This window comes from Paramacrobiotus metropolitanus, unplaced genomic scaffold (assembly GCF_019649055.1).
Source record: "Paramacrobiotus metropolitanus isolate TYO unplaced genomic scaffold, Prichtersi_v1.0 Parri_scaffold0000052, whole genome shotgun sequence".
Lineage (NCBI taxonomy): Eukaryota > Metazoa > Tardigrada > Eutardigrada > Parachela > Macrobiotidae > Paramacrobiotus > Paramacrobiotus metropolitanus.
The window spans coordinates 970,608-992,464 of record NW_026570272.1 but is presented as its reverse complement, the minus strand read 5'-3'; the positions used below and the strand labels follow the sequence as shown (position 1 = coordinate 992,464).

The 21,857-nt window shown below is 44.5% G+C and overlaps 3 protein-coding genes across 5 annotated transcripts; 1 reads left to right on the top strand and 2 right to left on the bottom strand.

The window, feature by feature from the left end:
• Nucleotides 1–406: 406 nt before the first annotated feature.
• On the top strand, nt 407–5,601 carry LOC129592352 (uncharacterized). The gene is made up of 9 exons (XM_055488363.1): nt 407–615; nt 1,021–1,368; nt 1,843–1,962; nt 2,472–2,783; nt 2,852–3,019; nt 3,081–3,320; nt 3,577–4,488; nt 4,671–4,781; nt 4,844–5,601. The coding sequence occupies exons 1-9, from the start codon at nt 579–581 to the stop codon at nt 5,389–5,391; spliced, it is 2,796 nt and encodes a 931-aa protein (XP_055344338.1). The 5' UTR covers nt 407–578; the 3' UTR covers nt 5,392–5,601.
• Nucleotides 5,602–6,047: 446 nt separating this feature from the next.
• LOC129592474 (uncharacterized) lies at nt 6,048–7,754 on the bottom strand. 2 transcript variants are annotated; one of them, XM_055488519.1, is made up of 4 exons: nt 7,457–7,754; nt 6,870–7,019; nt 6,536–6,803; nt 6,048–6,453 (listed from the first exon to the last, which is right to left on the bottom strand). In XM_055488519.1, exons 1-4 carry the CDS (start codon nt 7,592–7,594, stop codon nt 6,146–6,148), a joined length of 864 nt encoding a protein of 287 aa, XP_055344494.1. In that variant the 5' UTR covers nt 7,595–7,754; the 3' UTR covers nt 6,048–6,145. The 2 variants fall into 2 exon arrangements, with proteins under 2 accessions (XP_055344494.1, XP_055344495.1); XM_055488520.1 differs by lacking the exon at nt 6,870–7,019.
• A 1,363-nt stretch (nt 7,755–9,117) lies between these two features.
• Nucleotides 9,118–16,758, bottom strand: LOC129592418 (gonadotropin-releasing hormone receptor-like). 2 transcript variants are annotated; one of them, XM_055488445.1, is made up of 7 exons: nt 16,386–16,758; nt 14,856–15,850; nt 13,623–14,565; nt 11,423–11,636; nt 10,200–10,367; nt 9,634–9,729; nt 9,118–9,549 (listed from the first exon to the last, which is right to left on the bottom strand). In XM_055488445.1, exons 3-7 carry the CDS (start codon nt 14,133–14,135, stop codon nt 9,401–9,403), a joined length of 1,140 nt encoding a protein of 379 aa, XP_055344420.1. In that variant the 5' UTR covers nt 14,136–14,565; nt 14,856–15,850; nt 16,386–16,758; the 3' UTR covers nt 9,118–9,400. The 2 variants fall into 2 exon arrangements, with proteins under 2 accessions (XP_055344420.1, XP_055344421.1); XM_055488446.1 differs by lacking the exon at nt 16,386–16,758 and adding an exon at nt 16,115–16,216.
• Nucleotides 16,759–21,857: the final 5,099 nt, after the last annotated feature.

Sequence of the window (21,857 nt, the reverse complement as noted above, 5' to 3'; positions counted from 1 at the left end):
GAACCGAATTTTCGGAAGCCGCTTATATTAATAGCGGTTTCCACAAATTCTAGTTTATTACCTAACATAACGATTAACAAGGCCGCAAAAAAAAACGCCGGTTCATGGTCAATCACGGCGTTTATACGCCGGCTTCACGTGTGTGCCGATATCAGCACGGCGCACCACACACCAATAACCTCCCATATTAAAGAGTGCAAACAACAGACATGTGTCGAATCAGCCGCGGGCACTCGAGATTTCCCCTAAAACTTCACGCAGAACGCTTGTAATGTGCTTCGTTATTATAGGTGGGAAACCGGTCTGCGGTTTCCTCGGCCGGCGTTTTAATAGCATCCCCAGCTAACCTAACTAATAAACATCCGGGAACCGGTTCGTCAAAAATTCCGCCGTGTAATTGCTCAGCATTCGCATAATTACATCAGGAAATGTATATCGAAGATTTCTGTTATGTGTCCGTTGGAAATATGCGGCTGTTTTCTGCCGTATCATTGCTGCCGGTTGAGGTATAAAACACTGGAGTTACCCGATGCACAAACATCAATTTGCAATCAGTTCGCTTTTCTGAATTTATCAAAATGTTGAAGGTTTTGATTTTAGCGGCAATTGTTGCCGGTAAGTTTTACCAATGCCTTCAGCGTGTTTGTTATAATTTCACTGCATTACAATAATAGTATAATCTATTATATAATACTTTTACTATAATTACAGTTCGTTATGTTAGATTTTATTATACAATTTTTTATTATTATTTACTATTTATGATTTATGTTTACTATTTATTATTTATTTTTTACTAGTATTTCCTATTTATTAATATTTATTTTATTATACAATTTTTTACTATTGTATTTAACTTTATACGTATGGGTGTGTATAAAAATTTATTTGATGTACATACTTTTTATTATTTATTTCGTCTTTCATCCTGCAAGCATTGCACATAGTATTTTGTTTACTGCATTCGCCAGTTCTTTCTATTTTTATAGTGTTACCTTCATTAACGTTTTATGTTTGCAGGTTGTGCGGCAAATTTCGGCCACTTTAAAAAACGGCATCACCGGCGCTTTTTCGAGGATGACGAAGAGACTGCCGGCGTGAGACCGCCCAACTGCAACTGCACTAAAGAAGAGCACAAGGATAAATCCTTGGAGTTGTGGAAGTACAAGCACGAAGACTGGATTGTCAAGAATCTCAGGGGCAACGATACCCTGGAATCGCTCAAGCAGAAATGGAAGCTGAAGAAACAGATCTGCGGCAATAATAATGTCACGTACGAGAGCAAGTGCGAGTACACCAACGCGGCGGCCAAGGACAGCAATCTGGGCATCCGCTGTCATGGACCGTGCCCGTGCGGAGACGAAGAGGGTGAGACAGAAATCTCCGTTAAAAACAAAGAAGAAATAGAATTATCTGCATAAATAAAAACAAATATTATCAAAATTAGCAGTAAATATTCTGTTTAATTAGCTGACCGCCTTCCATATGCGAGTATTTCAAGTAAACTGCCAATTAAATTTAATATTTGTAAGTAAAAATATTTTTATACCTTTTTTTGTACTTATGTTTTTACTTATTATTTACTTTTTTTATTTATTATTTTATACTTTTTTATACTTACTTTATTTTTAAAATTATTTTTATAGTATATGGTTCTTGCTACCCACATGCTCGGTAAAAAATTATGTCTAATTGTTCTGCGCAAAAAATGTTAGCGCAGTTTTAAAATAAACCAAATTGGTCTTATTACTGGTGTATTTTTTAATTGGTATTTCGTGGCGATAAATTGATACGAGTACTATTGCTGATTCATGGTTATTAATGCTGATGCACGTTTTGCAGAAGAACACGAATTCAAATCGCATCGCCGGCATTTCATGATACAGAAAGCCTACTGCTTGACAAACGGACAAACCGTCTACGGCAAAAACGAACTGAAGGCTGCCAAGAAAGCCAATCCCTGTAAGCCATATTTTTGCTTCATTTCGGCGTTTTATTATCACAACAAGTCAAATTATCATTATAATCGACTAGCGATTAAATGACAGCTAATCAAGCAAGCAACAAAGATTAATGGGCGTTAAATTGTTCAAGGTTACCTTCCTTGTAGCAAAACATATAAAATCGTTGTCATAACGACGAAAAATTTTCCGGGAAAATCTTTCTGTTAATTAGCATCATGTTTTTCAAATTAATTTTTATTTGATCGCTGTTTTACATAAAATTAAAAATTATTTTCTTTGTGAGAGTGTATAAGTAAGACATTTTCGAAATATAAAATTATCTTGCTAATTCTAGCTTAATAATTACATTTAGATAGAAATAAAAGATAGTTAATTATTATTAAAATACAATAATTATTGATAAATCAGATAAAAGTACTAACTATTTTGAAATAATATTAATAATATTAATGATAAATGCCCAACTAAAGTAATAACGTTACGCATAATTAATACTATTTATTACAGCTGTGGGTAAGCGGTGTCACGGTGAATGCGCCGACTGCGCCAACGACCTGCGCTGCCCCAAGCGCCGCCACCGAAATCGCCGCGAATCCCCCGTTGTAGCGCCCAACTGCGTCTGCACCCAGAAATCTTCGCATCGCTATCAGAAATTCCTGAACACGACATGCGGCCAGAAACACCTTGAGAAAAAGATGATCTGCGGTTCGGACAACGTGACTTATGCTAACAAATGCGACTTCAAGAACAAACAAGTGGCCAATCCCGCCCTGGGCAAACGCTGCCATGGAAAATGCCCATGCGATCTGGAGAAGTTCGGTAAAACCCAGCAAAATGAATCACCGCGTTTAATTAATCTGTAATGACGTGACGATTTTTATTCGCAGGACGCAAACATCACATGTTTAAACGAAATGCCGGTTTCGGTTGGGAAAAGCGTGAGGAGAAACGCGGCCTCCACAAGTACCACAAGGAAGCCGAACCGTTCTGCCTGAACAACGGTCAGACGGTCCATGGCAAGATCGAGAAGCACGAGGCTCTGAAGAAGAACGAATGTAATTACGCTTATTTGCCGGTTATTTTGAATTATGGTAATCATGATTAGTTTCTTTGCAGCTTTGGGTGTACGATGCAAGGGTGAATGCTCTGAGTGCCAGACCGCGCCCATCCACTGCCCTATTGATTATGTCAAAGAAAAGGAAGACAAGGAAAAGGCCCGCCCACACCCACCTAACTGCACGTGCCCGGAAGCGCTCAGTATGGGCTTCAAACGCCGGCATTTGGAAGTGTGCGGCAACGATAATAAGACTTACAGCAATATCTGCGAACTGATCAACAACCAGACAACCAATCCCAGTAAGTACAGATACAACAACTGATTACCAGTAAATGTTCTGCCCTAAATGATTAAGCCTTAGTATTGAGCAAATAATAACAAAAAATAAACTTTAACAGTTACCAGTATAAAAATTATTACTAATAATATTACATATGAGAAACAATAAATTAATGGCTAGAAAAATAATTATAAATAAATACATAAATAAATATTTTATATGATTCTGGCACAACGGTATATTCGTTTCCTGTTTTGACAACTGTAATTCGGTAGAGCTGGGATTCCGCTGTCTTGGCAAATGTCCATGCACCAACGAAATCAAAGGCGACTTCAAAAACCCCTTTGAAGAGGAAAACGAAAACCCCCAAGCCCAGGGCGAGAATCAGCAGCCGGAACAGGTCGACGAATCCGCTGCAGGCTCGTCCAACGCCTCTTCTAATGCTACCGTGGAACCCAAAGCCATAATCTTCGCCGTGGGATCCGCCAACATCTCCGGCTCCAACTCCACCAATTCGACCGTAGATGCGACCGCGGAATCTTTCACCCAAGAACCGGAAGCTGAGAACCCCGAGGCCAACGAGAACGAAGACCGCGAAGGCAAAGCCGATGAACCCGAGGGTGCCGAAGAGCCCGAAGGGCTGGAAGACCAGCCCGAACGCCAGCCGCGCCACTTCGGATTCGGCCGTCGTCGCCACCATCGCCGCCGTCGCCACCATAAACCCATCTGTCTGACCAACGGAAACACCGTGCGCAAATGGCGCGAAGTAAGCAAGGCCTTCGCCGCGGACCCGACTCTGGGCATCCGTTGCAAGGGAGACTGCGATGACTGCTTCAACAACACCAAATGCCCACGTTTCCCGTCGGCGGAGAAGATCGAGCGTATCAAACAGCGCCGGGAGACCAAAGCCAAGGAGTGGCGCCACTGGTACATGGAGGCCACGACCGAGAGCCCAGAACACCCGCCCAACTGCACCTGCCCCTTCGGACCCAACCACAAGGTGATGGTGCATGAAGGTGCGTGGAAGCACCATCGCAAGGGCGGAGAGAAGAATAAGTTTGAATTGTGCGGATCGAATAATGTCACCTATAAGAACCTGTGCGAACTGACCAATGCGCAAGCCCAAAATGCCGGGTTGGGATCACGGTGCTTTGGAGCGTGCCCGTGCAAGGCTGATGAATTTGACCGTAAGTAAAGTAAACGACACTAATTTTTGCAGTTACTGGTTTAGATCCTTAACAATCGTAACAACAATATTGTTACTGATTTCAAAAGATGACCATAATCCATAATCATGCATAATTTTGTGGGAATATCTTTTTATAATATTTTCTTTAACAAATGCGAAATCGAACCTTAACTTTCGCAGTGTCCAATATCAAGGAAGACAACAAGACTAAGAACTACTCCATTTGCTTGACCAACGGAAAGACCGTGCATAGCAAGCGCGAGAAATACGAAGCCCTGGCTGCCGATGCCAGTAAGTCTTTCCCGCTTTTTCTTTTGTCCGTGTTACAGAAGTAATCAATTTTGCACTTACAGCCCTTGGTGTTCGCTGCATGAACGAATGCAGCATCTGCCAGAACGACATCAAGTGCCCGCGTATCTTTAAACCCAAGAACGAAACTGAAAAGCGCCAGTTTGGCTGGGGCCACCGAGGAGGCGACAAAGGTCAAGAAAACGAAAAGGACGGCGGGGAGGAACGTGGACGGTGGCGCCGCCACAAATTCGGTATGGGCCGCAGTGATGAAGCCATGACCGCCGACAACCAGACCAACGCCAACGAAACCGAAGCAAAATCTTACTGGGAGATTAAGAAAGAACAGCCGTTCTTCCAGTTCGGAAAGGCCTTTGATTTCGGATTCGAGGAGAAGGGATTCGGTCACCATAAAGGATGGGGACATAAAGGATGGGGACATAAGGGATGGGGCCCCAAAGGTTGGGGCCACAAAGGTTGGGGACAACATAAAGGATGGGGAAATAAAGGATGGGGAAACAAAGGATGGGGAAACAAAGGATGGGGAAACAAAGGATGGGGAAACAAAGGATGGGGACACAAAGAGGCCCAAGCCGAAGACTGCGAATACTAAAATTCAGATGAATTTGTGAACGTGAAAGCGCTGGTACGCTTTTCTATGCCGGCCATAAAGTCTTACTGAGAGAATTTTATTACAGACTGTGTTTATTGTTTCGATCAGTGTGCACGGTTTTGCCGATGTACGACTGTCGGATTGCAAGTACAAACATATTGTTTGACGACGTTGAAATGATGTGAATCAATAAAGATATTATATGAGTGATATCAGCACGCCTGCAGCTTGTATTATGATCGTTATCAGTAATTTTAGCGGGAAGAAACAGTTTTACCAACTTATTCGGTAAATAATTTAGCAAGTAATGATTATTACCGTAGTTTATTACTTTTGCACAATAGCAAGAAAACAGTACATTTGAAAGCGGCTACAAAGGTGAAGAAACCCGACCGAATGCGTACTCTAGCAGAAATGCAGCGTTAAATTGTGATGCTTTTACAGATATGCAAACCGAACCTTTCGGTAAGGTACGATTAGGGCTTCAGAAAGTCATCTGCGTTAAACTTGCCGGGCACCGCTGCCTCTGCTGTATAAACTTATACTTCAAGTATAGATATAATTTGCATTTGATATATATACGTATTTGCCATTTGGATTGAGCGAATTAGATCATAATATAAATAACATGATTTATTTTGTCAAGCACCTTGAAGACAGAATAGCTGACAGTATTATTTACTATTTAGTACAATTAACAGCAGGAATGGTTTTATATTCTAAATATTTAAAACAGCTACACCGGCAAACCGCTTTATTCCGGCGCTGATTCTATCTGGTATGCGTTCTCCTTGATATCCTGCACCAGGGGTAGGCTCAGGCAAGCATCACAGTTGTTGTTGTTGTGACGATAGCAATTAATGCCATGGTCACTCAGGCCCAGAAACTGTGTATACTGCTCGTTGGTGATGGGTTTCATGGTATTCCAGATAGTATCAGGGGGTACCGCGCCATACTCATCCAAGATTATTTTAAGCAAACATTTCCCGGTGTCCACAAGGACCAACATCTTTTGTAAACAGCGTGCCGGCAAATCTAAGCGGCTCGTGCAGTACGGTGTATCTAAATCAACGACATTAAATTTAATATCGGGTTATCAACAGTGAAAACCGACAGATTCTACTAAAAACTCTTGCGTCTGTACTTTGTCTGAATGGCAGTGTGGCTGGTGGCGAATATTCAACATAAATAGTGCCGTTATCCGACTTCATTGCGCTCTCAACAGCCGTCGCCACGGCCTGGTCAAGCGGGATGGGTTTACATTGGCTGGAAATTAGGTCCAAGGAGAACCGTGCGTACAGACACAATTCCTCAACGAGAATATCGGTACAGCAATGACAAGCTTTTTCTACGGTGCACTGGGATGTATCGTTCGCGCTGGTGCAGTTGTCCGGTTTATTGGGTCGCCGACACTGTAAGCAGGTACCAAGTCAGTAAATAAAGAAGCGCGCCAGGAGGTACCATTTTTTCGTACGAACACCGTAGCGAATTTCGTATTTGACCGCGTCGTCTCCCTTTGGCGGACCACCCAACTGTGTGAGGTTATGCAATTGACAGGAACTTCCCGGCTGATGACTAATGGCCTGGTATAAATCATCCGCATCCTCCTTCCAGGGATGCAACGTGCACTGGAGTAGTAATTAATACAAACTATTGCAAAATTGTTAACTGGCGGAACTAGGATCTATGGCAAACACTTTAACAAGGTGGCGTAAATTTTGCACTTTAAATATTTTTCATTCAGAGAAAAGTTTACAGTAAATAAATCCTTTTCGATAGGCGATAGCCTACCTGTACCAACAGACTCAAATATTAGACTGATCCAAAAGTATTGTAATTCTGCTCAAATTCATCAGCATTTCGACTGCCAGAATTTTTCATGGATAATCACTCTTAAATAAAGGTAAACTGTTTTGTTTAAAAGACAAATTTAATAGTGTTAGCTATCTAAGAGTTCGTACGAAACAATATTCGTACGAAACAATAAGCAAACGAAACAATAAATATACGAAACAATAACGGCAATTTCTTGCGATAAAGCCAGCTAAAAAAAGATCTCGCCTACCTCGAAAGCATATTCGAATGTGCGAAAGGATTCCGTATATGTAATAGGATCCAGATTCTCCACATCCGCGGCTAAACCGCTCAGCAAAATCGAAAGGGCATATACACCCGAGGCAACAATGTAAACCGAAAACTGCATTGATGAAATACAGTTGACAAAAAGGTACTAACTGGCGAACAACTATATTATTCGAAAACAGAAAAATTTATTAATTTCTGTACATGCGTACGTGCGCGTTACTGTTCAGTTACAGCCACCACATAAAACAAGGTTTATATGTAGGTCACATGGATACGCATTGCAGTTTTCTGGAGATTTTCCCGATTTTTAGCAAGTTTTGCATTTACACCACCACATAGTGCCCATGATGCTCGTTAATTCTGAAGTGCTGATGGAAAATTTAAGCTGAATTTCAAGTGTTAGCCACTGTCAGCATTCGGTTTTCCTGGATACTGCAAGCACTTCACAAATAAACGCGCCAGAAATGCTTATGCAGCAAAGAGAATCATTAAACTTCTTTTTTGAAATATAGTTATTAAGTATTATTTCACCCTTGAAAACAACTACCGCACCTGAGTGGTGCGGCGCCCTGCAGCTGGCCGCTACCTCGAGCCATCGCATTAATGTTCAAAGAAAAATCGCTTTTCCGCGTTTCCGCCACTTCTTCCGATTAAATTGACTGCGCTTATTCAGAATCTGTTAGCTACCAAAAGAATTTTATATTCACCATGTCAAAAGTGTTTTGTATGGCGCGCCAGGTCGGACAAAGTTATAATAACTCGCGCAAAACCAAGACACACACGTGATGGTGAACAGCTCTTTAAATGTTTGAAATTGTGCATAACTGTTGAAACAACTGTTCATTTTGAAGGGAAGTCGATTGGAACCGAACAGTAAAAAGTGGTCGGTTAGTAAAACCACACAGTGAAAAGTATGGATCCATCGTATAATCAAGCGATTACCATCCAGATGACCAGTGTGCACACATGAAATGATCTAGTGTCATGTGCTGAATGATTAAGTCGCTGAACCGTGCAGTATGAGTGACCAGTTGGCGAGCGGAATCGGAAAAATTATTGTTGTTACTTGATTGAACTGCGAAAGCGAGCCACAAGATTACATCAACAATATCGAAACGGCTTGCGTCAATAATATTTACACATAATGTACGTAATTGACTTTATGTACAAACGCACATTGTTGGTTATATGCGCATTTCTTAATGGTTATGATATCTCCACTGACTCCGTAACTCGTATTGCTAGTTGTCATTCTTGGCGAATTGGCTTAGTAACTGACTCGACCTAAGAAGGAGCTTCTATCGCTTATCTTTTTTTGCGGTCGCAGTTCAGTCAGTTCTGCATATGTTAGTGTTTATAAACATTTCTGATTGTACTAGCTGCACTGTGGCTTCCAGTTTTCTCCCTCGGGAATGGACGGGTTGTGTCTCGCGATTCCGTACAAAACTTTTTTAATGGAGTATGGCTATACATTGATTAATTCTTGTCAACCAAGCCAGACGGATTGACGTCAGCCATTGATATGTTTCTTGGAAACATTTTCCAGCCAGCATTATGCAGTTCGGCGTGTCTGTTTCGGGACAACCGACGAACGTAAACTGTAGGTGCGGCACAGAGATGCAATAGCACATAGGTCATTCAAAATGAGATGCCCTTCCATTTTATTGGGCTCTGGTTGCGTTACTCTGCTCCAACTGCCAGACAAGCTTATCCACGGAAAAACAGGTACAAAATCAATTAGCGCCGCCTTGTTACGAGAGCGAGTTGCATTATTGTGACGCGGATCATCTTTCCAAAGGAGTAAATCAAAGTATATCTGGATTGTACTGTCATACAAAAAAAATGAAAATTAACGTTACCACATGCCATATTTCTTTTAGCAAGCGGTCTTTTTGAGAAAATTAGAAAGTGCAGGTACGGGGCGTCAGAGTACGCTGGCGAAGGACTTTGTCGTTTTCGGCAGCATCAGATTCTTCCGCTCCCTTCGAGAGCGCTGCTTGTAGGCTTTCTTGGATCGGGCAATCATGTGAAATACCCCGTAGATAAACGGGTTGGCTACTGAATTACTCATTCCTAAAAACGAAGCGTTGCCTTGTTAACTATTAAACGTTATCAATAATTATAATTACTGGAATAGTGATTCGTACGCAAACTTACCAAAGAAAAAAATGTGCTGAAACATCTTGTAATCGTCCACGTTATCAATATGCTTCTCCATTGATAGGAAGAGGATCATGGCAAGATGATAGGGAGCTAGAAAACAAATTCGCATGATTTTGCCATCATGTGGCTTTTGCATGGTGATTTTTATAACTGGATCAGCGTATGATTGTAATACAAAGCGAATATTACCAAAGCGAATTGAATCGAGAGCAAAATTATAAGCGCTTCCGTAACGTTAAGGAAACGCATGTACTTTGGTGTCCTTTGCATTAGCAAGTCTTTGCGGCACAACTTCGCAAGGGAAAAAAACGAGTGCGCAAGTTTTATATATGCAGGAAGACAGAAATGAAATACGCATACATTATAGGATTGTATTCCATATTGCTATACAGTATAGGACTGTATTCCGTATTCCATATTCCATAGAACTGCATTCCATATTGTATAGTATTCTATACTATTTTATAACAATTCGCCAAGCCAACCATGTAGCAAGGCGTATCTTATGATTAAACAGGAAAAAACATTAAAATAAAAAAAATACTGCAATAAAATCTTACCCCAACAAATAACAAATGCCGATATAACTAGAACGGATATCCACAATGTCTTCGTTTTGGCCTTTTTCATGGTATGCTCCCGTAGCCGACTGACGCCGGATGTGTCGGACTGGGTGCGTGCAATTATCACCTTCTGATGCCCTTCACTGTATGGCCCATCAATATCCGCTGTACAAGCAACAACAATCGATTTCCATTTTTCCCGTACTGTGATTTGTTATTTTTCTGGCAGACGTTTACGACTTTTACGTTTACGTTTAGATTTGTTTATTTGTTTCCGGAGGTTTCTACTGCACGCAATCGAACCTTTTATTTATCGCTGCCGACACTTATGATTTAGATTTAGGTACTCTCACTATTCTGTATTTTATGGTGTACTGACGTATTTACGAATTACGATTCGATTACTCACGGTCTAAATAGTCTTCGCAAATTTAATTCTTGTTACTGTAACATCACGAAATTGCATTAATCTCACAAATATTGATTTGGGAGCGCCACCGTTGAAATACTTTGTAATTTGGTACAATGTGAACCGTTATTTCGACACAACATGATAACATCCAGTTTAATTGTGTAAAAGACGTATTTACGATTTGGCTACTTAAGCCAATTTAGAAAATTTATTGTAAGTTCTGTAACGCTCTGCAATTATCAACATTCGGTTTTAGGTATTTACTGTGTGCCCATTATTGTTGATTTAGGAAACGTTAAGGTAATAAATGCTCGGAAAATTCTGGAAATTAATTCATCGATATGAGAACGAGTTATTTATGTCCGAAGGGCACAAAAAGGTTGAACGCTCTACTCCGCCAATTTTCCACGTGCTGTTCATGCAAATATTAATACGCTTAATTACTAAAATTAACGTAACATACGGAGCTACTTGCATTGATTTTTATTGTCATCGATAAATTTTACTCTTAGATTTTGAGATACTGCCAAGAAATTGTTAGTAGAGCGATTTAATCTAGGATAACTTATTGAAATAAGATTCTACATGAGTAAAATTAAATTTCCAGGGTCGGTCTTCTTCTCGATTTTAATTTATTTACATTACTTATTTCAGTAATTATTGTTTGTTTATACAAGTGTAAAACAATGTCTAAATTTGTTTTATATTTATTTAGTAGTATATTATCCAAATTAGTAAACGTGGTTGGGGTATCGGTTTGTAAATACTTATAAGCTACAGGTTTGGCTATAGTTGTGGTAATTCTCACTTGAGCGTTTGTGTGATTCTTTATGGAGGATTCCGAAGATCAGCACATAGGAAATGATAATAATGAGCAAAGGCAGGGCAAATATTACACAGAATGTGAAGACGACGTAGGTGGTTTCCTGCCATTTAGCAGTGTAGGCGCCATGGGTCACGCATTGATAGAATTCCCCGGTGTCCGTCTCAAACGGAGCTTTCATCACACCGAACACAAACACCTGCAACACACACCCAACCGCGCACCGGGTTAGTCTATACCGACAATTCGGAAGCACGACAAAAACGACACGAAGATTTCTACAGCGATTACAAGTGATAATGATTGTCTCTTTTGTTATGTAGGTTGCCTGTGCGTCATGGGCATGTGGTTTACAATCCGCTGGATGCTTAGGTTGACATATTGTCGCACCCGGTTGATTGTCAGCCAGTGTGCGTCATACTGCGGCTAATTCGTCAGTTAGATCCGGCTGCATTGCCATTTCTGCATTGCGAATCTGAGAACTTGTTATACGCGCCAGTGATCGCACGAGACAGAGGAAGAAAAAGCGAAATTACGGGGTGTTGTTTGAGTTGTCGTGTATCGGAAAAATGGGAACCGCACGAGCGAACGAACTGGCTGACGATTACCAGGAACAGCGTTAATTATGGATAAATGTCGGGCGTTACGTAAGCAGAAAAGAGCAGCATTTTGTTTGTAAGCAGCAACTCCGGTTCCGTGTAGCGCCGTTTAAGCTGATTAACCTTTTCGGGAGCTCTGGATGAACTATAGCGGAAATTGCTGGCTACATGAACGAAGCCGGCATTTTTGACGATTGTAATTGCCATTTTTCTCGGAAGCACGCGTTGGCAGCTGATTCAGCGACTTATTGATCCAGACCGTGTTTATATTGATGCCGGCAGGGATCGATTACAGGAGCATAAGTCAAAACCGTTGTCGATAAATATTGTTAGGAAATACAATGAAAATTTGACCTACTGTTTTAGTGATACAATAACAATCGTGCTGAGTATCGCACGCGATTTTTGTGTAAAACCGCATTAAAAACATGTACTCTGTAAATTTAATTTTTAAAAGTGATTTACTGTCAATAAACGTCTGTCGAGACATGAAGAATAATGCGGGTTCTAAGCGAGACAATGATGCTGATGTTTTTAACTGTTTCAGCAGCGGAAGCGCGTCAGTATTTACTGCTTAATGCTTACGTCAGTTGCGCGCCTACAGCAGCTGCCCGACGAAAACATTCTTGGTTGCCAGATAGAAACGATCCACTTGGCACAGATGAAGATAAAACTATCCACTTAACACGGACTGTCACAATATTAACCTCCCCTTTTCTCTCTTGCCCTGGCTCAACTGAATTGACTAATTATGCTAGCAGGCAGCTTCCGGCTCCAGCGGAGCTGCTTTTAGGCAGAGATTGTTTCGGCTGGGAATTTGTATCGCGATCGGACAGACATTTATGGATCAACCAAGATCAAGGTTGCTTGCATTTTTCATAAAGATAAAAGAGAATTGTTTGTCCGGCCCGAAATGGCAGTATTAATGCGGTGTATATTTGTAGATTGTTCCCATAAATCGTTCAGCGCCCACCTGGAGATTGTTTTGCCCAACCGCACCCCAAGGATTAGCTCAGCACGTTTGTGATGAATTTTACATGATGCATACTTGCGAATCTGCGTGAATTTTCGCGCAGAAACGCCGGTGTATTAAAATGCAGGGAAAATACAAATTAAAATCATTTAAACAGTTGTTGAGAAAACAATTTTGTGAAAGAAAATTGTCAAAAAATCGCGATGCCGAGAAACAGACTATGATAAAAATTAGGCGAACAGCAAACTAACAAACCTTTTTCGCAACAAGCTTAGTAGCTTAATGCGCAAAAAATGGAAGGAAAAATGTAACAAATATTACGCTAACTCAGTATAAAAGTCGGGAAATAAATACTAGACAAATAATCGGACCGAAATCTTACCGATCAAGAAGAGATATTGAACAAAAATCAAAGAAAGTGGATGTCTATCTGTACACAAGAAACTAAGTGCACCCAAAAATGCAAGCGAAAACACTACTTAGTGCTCAAATGCTGAGCAAGATTTAAGGAATTAACTAAGTGGATGTAGCAAGATTTCATACCGATCAGAAGCCGCCTCAGTGCTTTAAATTAGAATGCCCAAATTGTCTCTGCAAGAATTATTTTTGTTACCTGTGGAATGCTGCACAAACCGGCGACAATCCAGGCGGCCATCGTCATGCGCTTAACCAGCAGATGCTGATCAATCCGCGGCATGGGATTAACAATGGCAAAACACCGGTCCAGACTGATCACGACAATAATATTGGTGCTGGCGTACAGGGAGAACATCTGCATGTATTTCACCGCCCGGCACATAAAATCCCCGGCCAGCCACTGGTACGTAATCTTCCAGCCGGCATCGGCCAGCACACAGAAACCGGCCACCAAGATATCCGCAATCCCCAGATGCAGAATCAGCAGATCAATATTACTAAACCGTACACTATGGTAGCGCTTCCTGGCCAGTGTCACAATCACGTAGATGTTCAAAACAAACGCCAAAATTCCCAGAATGAACAGTATACTGATCTGGATCCAGCGCTGCCGTTCATCTTCCAGGTCCGTCTCCAAGAGTTTACGGTTAAACAGATCCACGTCCATGGTGTCGTTGGTGGAATTGATGACGACCAAGTGGATAGTCATGTTGGCGGCGATAGTGGTGTTTATATAGGAAATGTTATCCACACCGAACTATACTCACACTACACACACGCTGATTTACTCCGGGGTTGGTAATCAGGATCCCGGAGATAATTATACATTCAGAGTAATCCGATCCTGGTCATGGCTGCTGCCTGTTGGGGTAATTAGACGCGGTGTATGTTTTCTGTACAGAGTGCTGTGCAGCAACCGGTCCGCTGTGGATTGCGGCCGTTAATGGGCCCATATGTTGCGGCGATGTCGCGGGGGAATTGGCTGGGTTAAAGGGCGGAGTTTGGCGTCAACAGGAAGTGGTGTTGTAGGGCAGATAAGCGCTGCATACACGGCAATCCTCCAGGGACCATCATTGACGATAATCAGATGGAACTTGATGGTTGATTTTTAATTACAGGCGGTGCCATGATCGCCAGCCCTGTGATATACACACAACTGCGGCTTGAGTACACACACTGTGCAGGCTGCGATTAAAAGAAAATACGAAGAAAACTGTCGGGTTTGTTACTGTCGCTTGTCGCTGCCAGATTACATCACATTGTCGAAGTGGATAATGAAGAGCTTGTCCAAATTAGTAAGCCGCTCTTTCTCGCGCTCTCTTCGGGCTCATGTTACACGAGTCAACACGATACCAGTGTTAAGAGAAATAATTTTTAAAAATATATGATCGCTACTGCTGAAAATAGCCGGTAATATTGGCGCACTTACCACAAGTCTCATCAACAACCGCGATTTGTCTTCTTGTGTGGCGTGTTATGATTTATGGATCATCACCGGCACTTGACAGACAAACACAATGCTCAGATGACAGTGCTCCGTAAAATTACTCTCTCCTTGTCGTCGCACGGCGGGCCATAATCGTCAGTGTGAGCAATTACGCCGGACACACGAAGCGCCGAATGTTAATGGAGATGGCCCGATGAATGATGGACATCCAATGTTGACGCATTGAATATTATTAGCCGGCCAAGCAGAAGAATAGTTGTAACTTCTGCTTGAATGAATTAACGCACTTCCGACGATTAATGCTGATAAATATTGTTGAGTAAGTAAAAGACATTTTCAACAGCAAGCCGAGTACAGACTGAGTTTTTTCGTAAACACACAGATAAGACACAAGGGCACGGCTTGCGTGGAAATATGGAAAAAAAGCCGGCAGATATAAAATAGTTAATTAAGAACGGTATTCGCCATCCTCCGGCTTCGGATCACCCGGTAAATCTCGGCAGAGTGAACATGGCTGATTAACAAGACGCTGTACATATCTTCCTTGTCAGCCGAGATGTTGCGGGTGGGCGGGAAACACAGAGACCAGAGAGAGGAGATCAATAACTGACTGCCACGATCATTTACCTAATTGGATTCTGATTTATGCAATATAGCAATTGCGGCACGCTCACCCGAGCGAGGTTTAGACCGGAGGCCAATCTGTATTCCCGACTCACAATACGGTACAGAAATTACGTATCCATAACGGCGATTCGCACGCGTTTCCGGCCGGTGCAATATCATCCAGGTAAAATTATCCCGGATCTGGCAGAAAATTAGTCGCCGGGGCGAGAACGATTGTACCGTAATTCTCCGGGGCCACAGAGGAATTTTTACGGCTGCTGGTTGCGCACGAGATGTCGTATCGATTGTGCAAATCAGCGCGGGGCAATCAAATCACGGGGAGGTGTCGGGCGTACCGCAGGTAATGGCAGCTGGAGAACAAACCGTTTTGTGAAAGGAGTTTAGCGTGAAGTCACTTAACATGTGTACAAGCCCTGTGATTAATTTCTTTCATAAAGATACATGTGCATAGAACATATTAAGCACCATGCTGGCGCATGGAGAGCAGCCAGCACTTATCGCAACGATAGATAGAAGTATACATGAATTAAGACAATAAAAAAAAATTCGATCACTAAATTCTTTGGTTTTATGATAAGATGTTTATAACATATCAATATTTGACATGTACCAACCAGCCATGCCAAATGCACCTAAGATGACATAACGCGCAAAATGAGTGGCCTGGCGGGCCGTAGGATGGAGATTAGCGTTACCCATTATTTTGTATTTCTCGCTGTATCTTTACGCGAAAAAAAATCACTGAGCTTGTACTTTGGAACAAGACAATTCGCCAAAAACATGCGACTACATCAACTGCTCACGATAAACAGTTTCCCCTAAATATCAGTTTGTCGTAAGAGCTGACTCACCGACATTTCCTGGAAATTTCAACTTATCACTCACCATAATTGCGTGCGCACAATTCACCAAGGAGGCGGCTAAGCGAAAACACACACTGGCATCCATTGCTCGCGGTCAAAATAACAGTGATTAAAGCGAAAACTTTTTTCCGTATTTAAGCAGACCATTATCACAAGGCTTTCCGGGATTTTCTAAGAACTGCGTTACGCTTTTTCTTAGAAATTATCAAGACGAGCAATATGATACTCTTGCAAGGACAATAATATCAGTCCAAACTTTTCCCCTCACTTCCGCGCTGGCCGTCTGCAATATCAGCGTAATTGGCGTCAATCTGCAGTGCGGGGATTATGTGCGAAACCGCACGATTACGCACACGGCTTACACGCGAGAGGATATCAAATGGCCGTCAGATGAAAGGGATCGTCCGTAATTGCTGTTATCTTAATGCATCTCACCACGGCGCAATGGGCAATATATCAGCCGGTCTTCGTGGTAGCGATACAGCGGCACAGCCCCGAAGTGGATTGTAATCAATCCCGCGGATTAGATTACAACAGGAATGGGAGTGTGAGTTTCTTCCCTCTTGGCCAGCACTCGTAAAGGGGTAAATGGAGCGTTAATCTTGCTCCACTTGAGAGGAGCGGCCTGCTCCAGCCGTGTATAACAAGTGCCGGCAGACAGATTAGAGTGCAGTTAAGACAGCTGTTTGACGGTTAAGGAAATACTTCTGAGGAGTTTGGGTTGTTCCCGTTTATCCGCTTTACTGGCCAAGGGGAGAGCGTCGCGTTTATGCCGTTCCCTGGCATTCAGATGTTACCGGCGGCGACAGGATGGTAGCGGCCGGGTAGGGTCATCCGGAATGAATTACCGGACTAGACACCAGCAGGTAGCACTTAATCCTTATGATGTGTAGATTGGGCTTTACTGACTTGAGCAAAATATTAAGGAAATAGCTATACGCACCCCCTTCCACCTCCGTTTACTACAGGCACCCCTTTAGAACCCCGTTTTACTATTGGCACCGGCCCCTTTTCAATTTTAATGCTCGCACTCCATATTGTGAAAAAGCTACAGGCACCACATTTAAAAAAAATTAGTCTGTTACAGTGCTATCCGGCCACATGTTTTCTTGACCTTGTGGAATTTTGTAAGATATTGCAATGCCGGGTTTCACCTATTCTCGGACTCCATTAAGGTTAAGATATGTACTGTACATTCAGTTACTGAGTTCCACTGCCACGTATCACCTTCCCTCTTTTTAATTATTTATTACTTGCGCCGCGTTTTTTCGCGGACTTGACAGATTTCGGACTAAAAATTACATAACCGAAAACTAGTATTTTCGGTTAAAAAAGTTATTTTTTCCACACACTGACAAAGAAATTTGACTATAGTGCATAATAAAATATACTACGCATTTACTGGAGGCGGTAGTTTGCTGCTTACCGACAAATAAATCTTTAAGTGTGTATACTTGCAGATCTACCGGTACCGAAAATAATGTACGTATTCTAGTAGTTTTTATTTCCTTAAAACATAAAACGCTCTCATGGCTTGTTAAAGCTATTTCTCGGAGGTGTTTGACGTCTGTGGGGCTGTTTGAAAAGATGATTTAACAGTAGTTGTTTGTAAACAGTTGATTGGTACAGCGTGACAAAAGAATTGGCTCACCTCCATAATTATAAGTCGTAGTGAAAATGGACGTGAGCCATATGATGCATTGCATGATATTGATTACAGTATCTTCGAGTCGCAAGTGCAACATTTTCAGGTCTGTCGAGAAAAATCCGTATTCGTCGGCAACAAAGTTTTTTGCTGTCAAAAATTACAAAAAATTGTCTCAATAATATCCCTAGGCAGTGCTGACTGCTCACTGCTGATGTTTTGTCAGCTGCTGCATGCATTGCTTCATTTGTATATTTTTGGGGACGTCACCGGACGTGTGACTTGAAAAGTTGAATTTCGAACAACTGCACCTGCCTGTAAATAAGAGTTCGTGCCAAAAAATTGTTTTATCGGAGTATATGGGTGTTTTAGCTTAGGCCTTAGTATAAAACTATTCTGCCTTTCGACATGTTTCTTTAGTGGTTGTTTCCTATTTGTCCACAATGTTTCGCCAAACTGTTTCAAGTCTCCTTCTCATTTTTGTCGTCGGAGGTTTTTCACGAGAATTCGGTGAGCCAGCTTTCTGAATCTCATAACAAAGCAGTTTTTCGCAGTAAAACCCTGATACAGGAAAATGTGTGTGTTTATCTTAGGCAGGTTTAATAACCAAGGTTCGTCGTTCGGCCAGCAAGGTTCTCAAGATCAAAGCGCATTCCAGTCGCAAGACCAAGCGCAAGGCGATGCTGCCGGTGCCGGTCAAGCATCCGTCGGTGGCACAGGCTCTGCTCAGAGCATTAACAAGGCCGACCATCAAGCCGATGGCAAAAAAACCCAGCCCAGCAGTCTGAGCGCCAACACTGCTCAAGGCACCGGCGGTGTGAACCCTACAATGAGACCGACCCAGCAGATCAGCTTTCGGCTCGGCAGCTTTTTAATAACTGTTGCCGTTTTCACCATCGCTCCGGCTTCGTCAGCGATTTCTCTTACCGTAACGTGGGCTGCCGTGCCTTTATAGATCCGGACGGCCACAATTTCTGACCTGCATTGCTGAAGTACTGAATGTCGCCCACGCAAACTGGCCTTCTTAGGCACGTTGGTGGATAACTAATTAACGCAGCGTGCTGAGCATTGATAGTCTCTGGTTATTTGCGGAGCGCTGGCTTTGCAGATTGTGCAGATATGAGCTATAAATCTGTATGAGCAAACTATAATTATGGTTTTTCCGACTTTGCCCGTACACTTTGTGTTTATTAAATTTGTAGCCGATTGCTAGCGGCAGTCCGCTCCTGAAATGAAATAAAACGTTTAGAATATCTTGATACGGCATGGGCCGCATGGCATTAGATATGGTTTCGGAGTAAGAGCCTTAATATTCTTACCTTCGCAAAGTGAAAACTTCCCTGTGCCATTTTGATACCCATCTCTGCGGTGCGGACTTGCTTGAGGAACAGCGACGACATGGGAATCGTAATTTTAGTTCATTAGTCTACAAAATGCCGCTTAGGCGATTGTTGCGCAACACTTTTGCGTTCAGAAATGCAGCCACTGCCCACGAAAGATGGATTGAAGCTTTGCATTGGATGGATAACGATACGGTACTAGTAGCCGGAGTAATCGTCGTGTGTCTACCTTGTAGAACTGGCTCAATCGGTACCAAACTTTTATCGCGCGAAAGTCGCGGCCACGTTCGCGACGCTGTGATGGCCGCGACGCCTGTATATAGCCGCGATGCACCGCGACACTGCGTATGCCGCAGGTAGGCATACCTACCGCGACGCCGCGATGGCCGCGACGCCTGTATATAGCCGCGATGCACCGCGACACTGCGTATGCCGCAGGTAGGCATACCTACCGCGACGCCGCGATGGCCGCGACGCCTGTATATAGCCGCGATGCACCGCGACACTGCATGCCACAGGTAGGCATACTTACCGCGACGCCGCGATGGCCGCGACGCCTGTATATAGCCGCGATGCACCGCGACACTGCGTATGCCGCAGGTAGGCATACCTACCGCGACGCCGCGATGGCCGCGACGCCTGTATATAGCCGCGATGCACCGCGACACTGCGTATGCCGCAGGTAGGCATACCTACCGCGACGCCGCGATGGCCGCGACGCCTGTATATAGCCGCGATGCACCGCGACACTGCATGCCACAGGTAGGCATACTTACCGCGACGCTGTGATGGCCGCGACGCCTGTATATAGCCGCGATGCACCGCGACACTGCGTATGCCGCAGGTAGGCATACCTACCGCGACGCCGCGATGGCCGCGACGCCTGTATATAGCCGCGATGCACCGCGACACTGCGTATGCCGCAGGTAGGCATACCTACCGCGACGCCGCGATGGCCGCGACGCCTGTATATAGCCGCGATGCACCGCGACACCGCATGCCACAGGTAGGCATACTTACCGCGACGCCGCGATGGCCGCGACGCCTGTATATAGCCGCGATGCACCGCGACACTGCATGCCACAGGTAGGCATACTTACCGCGACGCTGTGATGGCCGCGACGCCTGTATATAGCCGCGATGCACCGCGACACTGCGTATGCCGCAGGTAGGCATACCTACCGCGACGCCGCGATGGCCGCGACGCCTGTATATAGCCGCGATGCACCGCGACACTGCGTATGCCGCAGGTAGGCATACCTACCGCGACGCCGCGATGGCCGCGACGCCTGTATATAGCCGCGATGCACCGCGACACTGCATGCCACAGGTAGGCATACTTACCGCGACGCTGTGATGGCCGCGACGCCTGTATATAGCCGCGATGCACCGCGACACTGCGTATGCCGCAGGTAGGCATACCTACCGCGACGCCGCGATGGCCGCGACGCCTGTATATAGCCGCGATGCACCGCGACACTGCGTATGCCGCAGGTAGGCATACCTACCGCGACGCCGCGATGGCCGCGACGCCTGTATATAGCCGCGATGCACCGCGACACTGCATGCCACAGGTAGGCATACTACCGCGACGCCGCGATGGCCGCGACGCCTGTATATAGCCGCGATGCACCGCGACACTGCGTATGCCGCAGGTAGGCATACCGCGACGCCGCGATGGCCGCGACGCCTGTATATAGCCGCGATGCACCGCGACACCGCATGCCACAGGTAGGCATATACCGCGACGCCGCGATGGCCGCGACGCCTGTATATAGCCGCGATGCACCGCGACACTGCGTATGCCGCAGGTAGGCATACTCTACCGCGACGCCGCGATGGCCGCGACGCCTGTATATAGCCGCGATGCACCGCGACACTGCGTATGCCGCAGGTAGGCATACCTACCGCGACGCCGCGATGGCCGCGACGCCTGTATATAGCCGCGATGCACCGCGACACTGCGTATGCCGCAGGTAGGCATACCTACCGCGACGCCGCGATGGCCGCGACGCCTGTATATAGCCGCGATGCACCGCGACACTGCGTATGCCGCAGGTAGGCATACCTACCGCGACGCCGCGATGGCCGCGACGCCTGTATATAGCCGCGATGCACCGCGACACTGCGTATGCCGCAGGTAGGCATACTACCGCGACGCCGCGATGGCCGCGACGCCTGTATATAGCCGCGATGCACCGCGACACTGCATGCCACAGGTAGGCATACTTACCGCGACGCCGCGATGGCCGCGACGCCTGTATATAGCCGCGATGCACCGCGACACTGCGTATGCCGCAGGTAGGCATACCTACCGCGACGCCGCGATGGCCGCGACGCCTGTATATAGCCGCGATGCACCGCGACACTGCGTATGCCGCAGGTAGGCATACCTACCGCGACGCCGCGATGGCCGCGACGCCTGTATATAGCCGCGATGCACCGCGACACTGCATGCCACAGGTAGGCATATACCGCGACGCCGCGATGGCCGCGACGCCTGTATATA

Coding starts and splice junctions, on each gene's coding strand:
- LOC129592418 (XM_055488445.1), bottom strand. CDS start 14,135: ATGACTATCCACTTGGTCGTCATCAATTCCACCAACGACACCATGGAC. Junction 11,637..13,622: donor GTTTGTGCAGCATTCCACAG/GTAACAAAAATA, acceptor TGTGTGTTGCAG/GTGTTTGTGTTCGGTGTGAT. Junction 9,550..9,633: donor TCAGCACATTTTTTTCTTTG/GTAAGTTTGCGT, acceptor CTTCGTTTTTAG/GAATGAGTAATTCAGTAGCC.
- LOC129592474 (XM_055488519.1), bottom strand. CDS start 7,594: ATGCAGTTTTCGGTTTACATTGTTGCCTCGGGTGTATATGCCCTTTCG. Junction 7,020..7,456: donor CATTCGAATATGCTTTCGAG/GTAGGCGAGATC, acceptor TTACTACTCCAG/TGCACGTTGCATCCCTGGAA. Junction 6,804..6,869: donor AATACGAAATTCGCTACGGT/GTTCGTACGAAA, acceptor ACCTGCTTACAG/TGTCGGCGACCCAATAAACC.
- LOC129592352 (XM_055488363.1), top strand. CDS start 579: ATGTTGAAGGTTTTGATTTTAGCGGCAATTGTTGCCG. Junction 1,963..2,471: donor TGCCAAGAAAGCCAATCCCT/GTAAGCCATATT, acceptor TATTTATTACAG/CTGTGGGTAAGCGGTGTCAC. Junction 3,321..3,576: donor CAACCAGACAACCAATCCCA/GTAAGTACAGAT, acceptor GTAATTCGGTAG/AGCTGGGATTCCGCTGTCTT.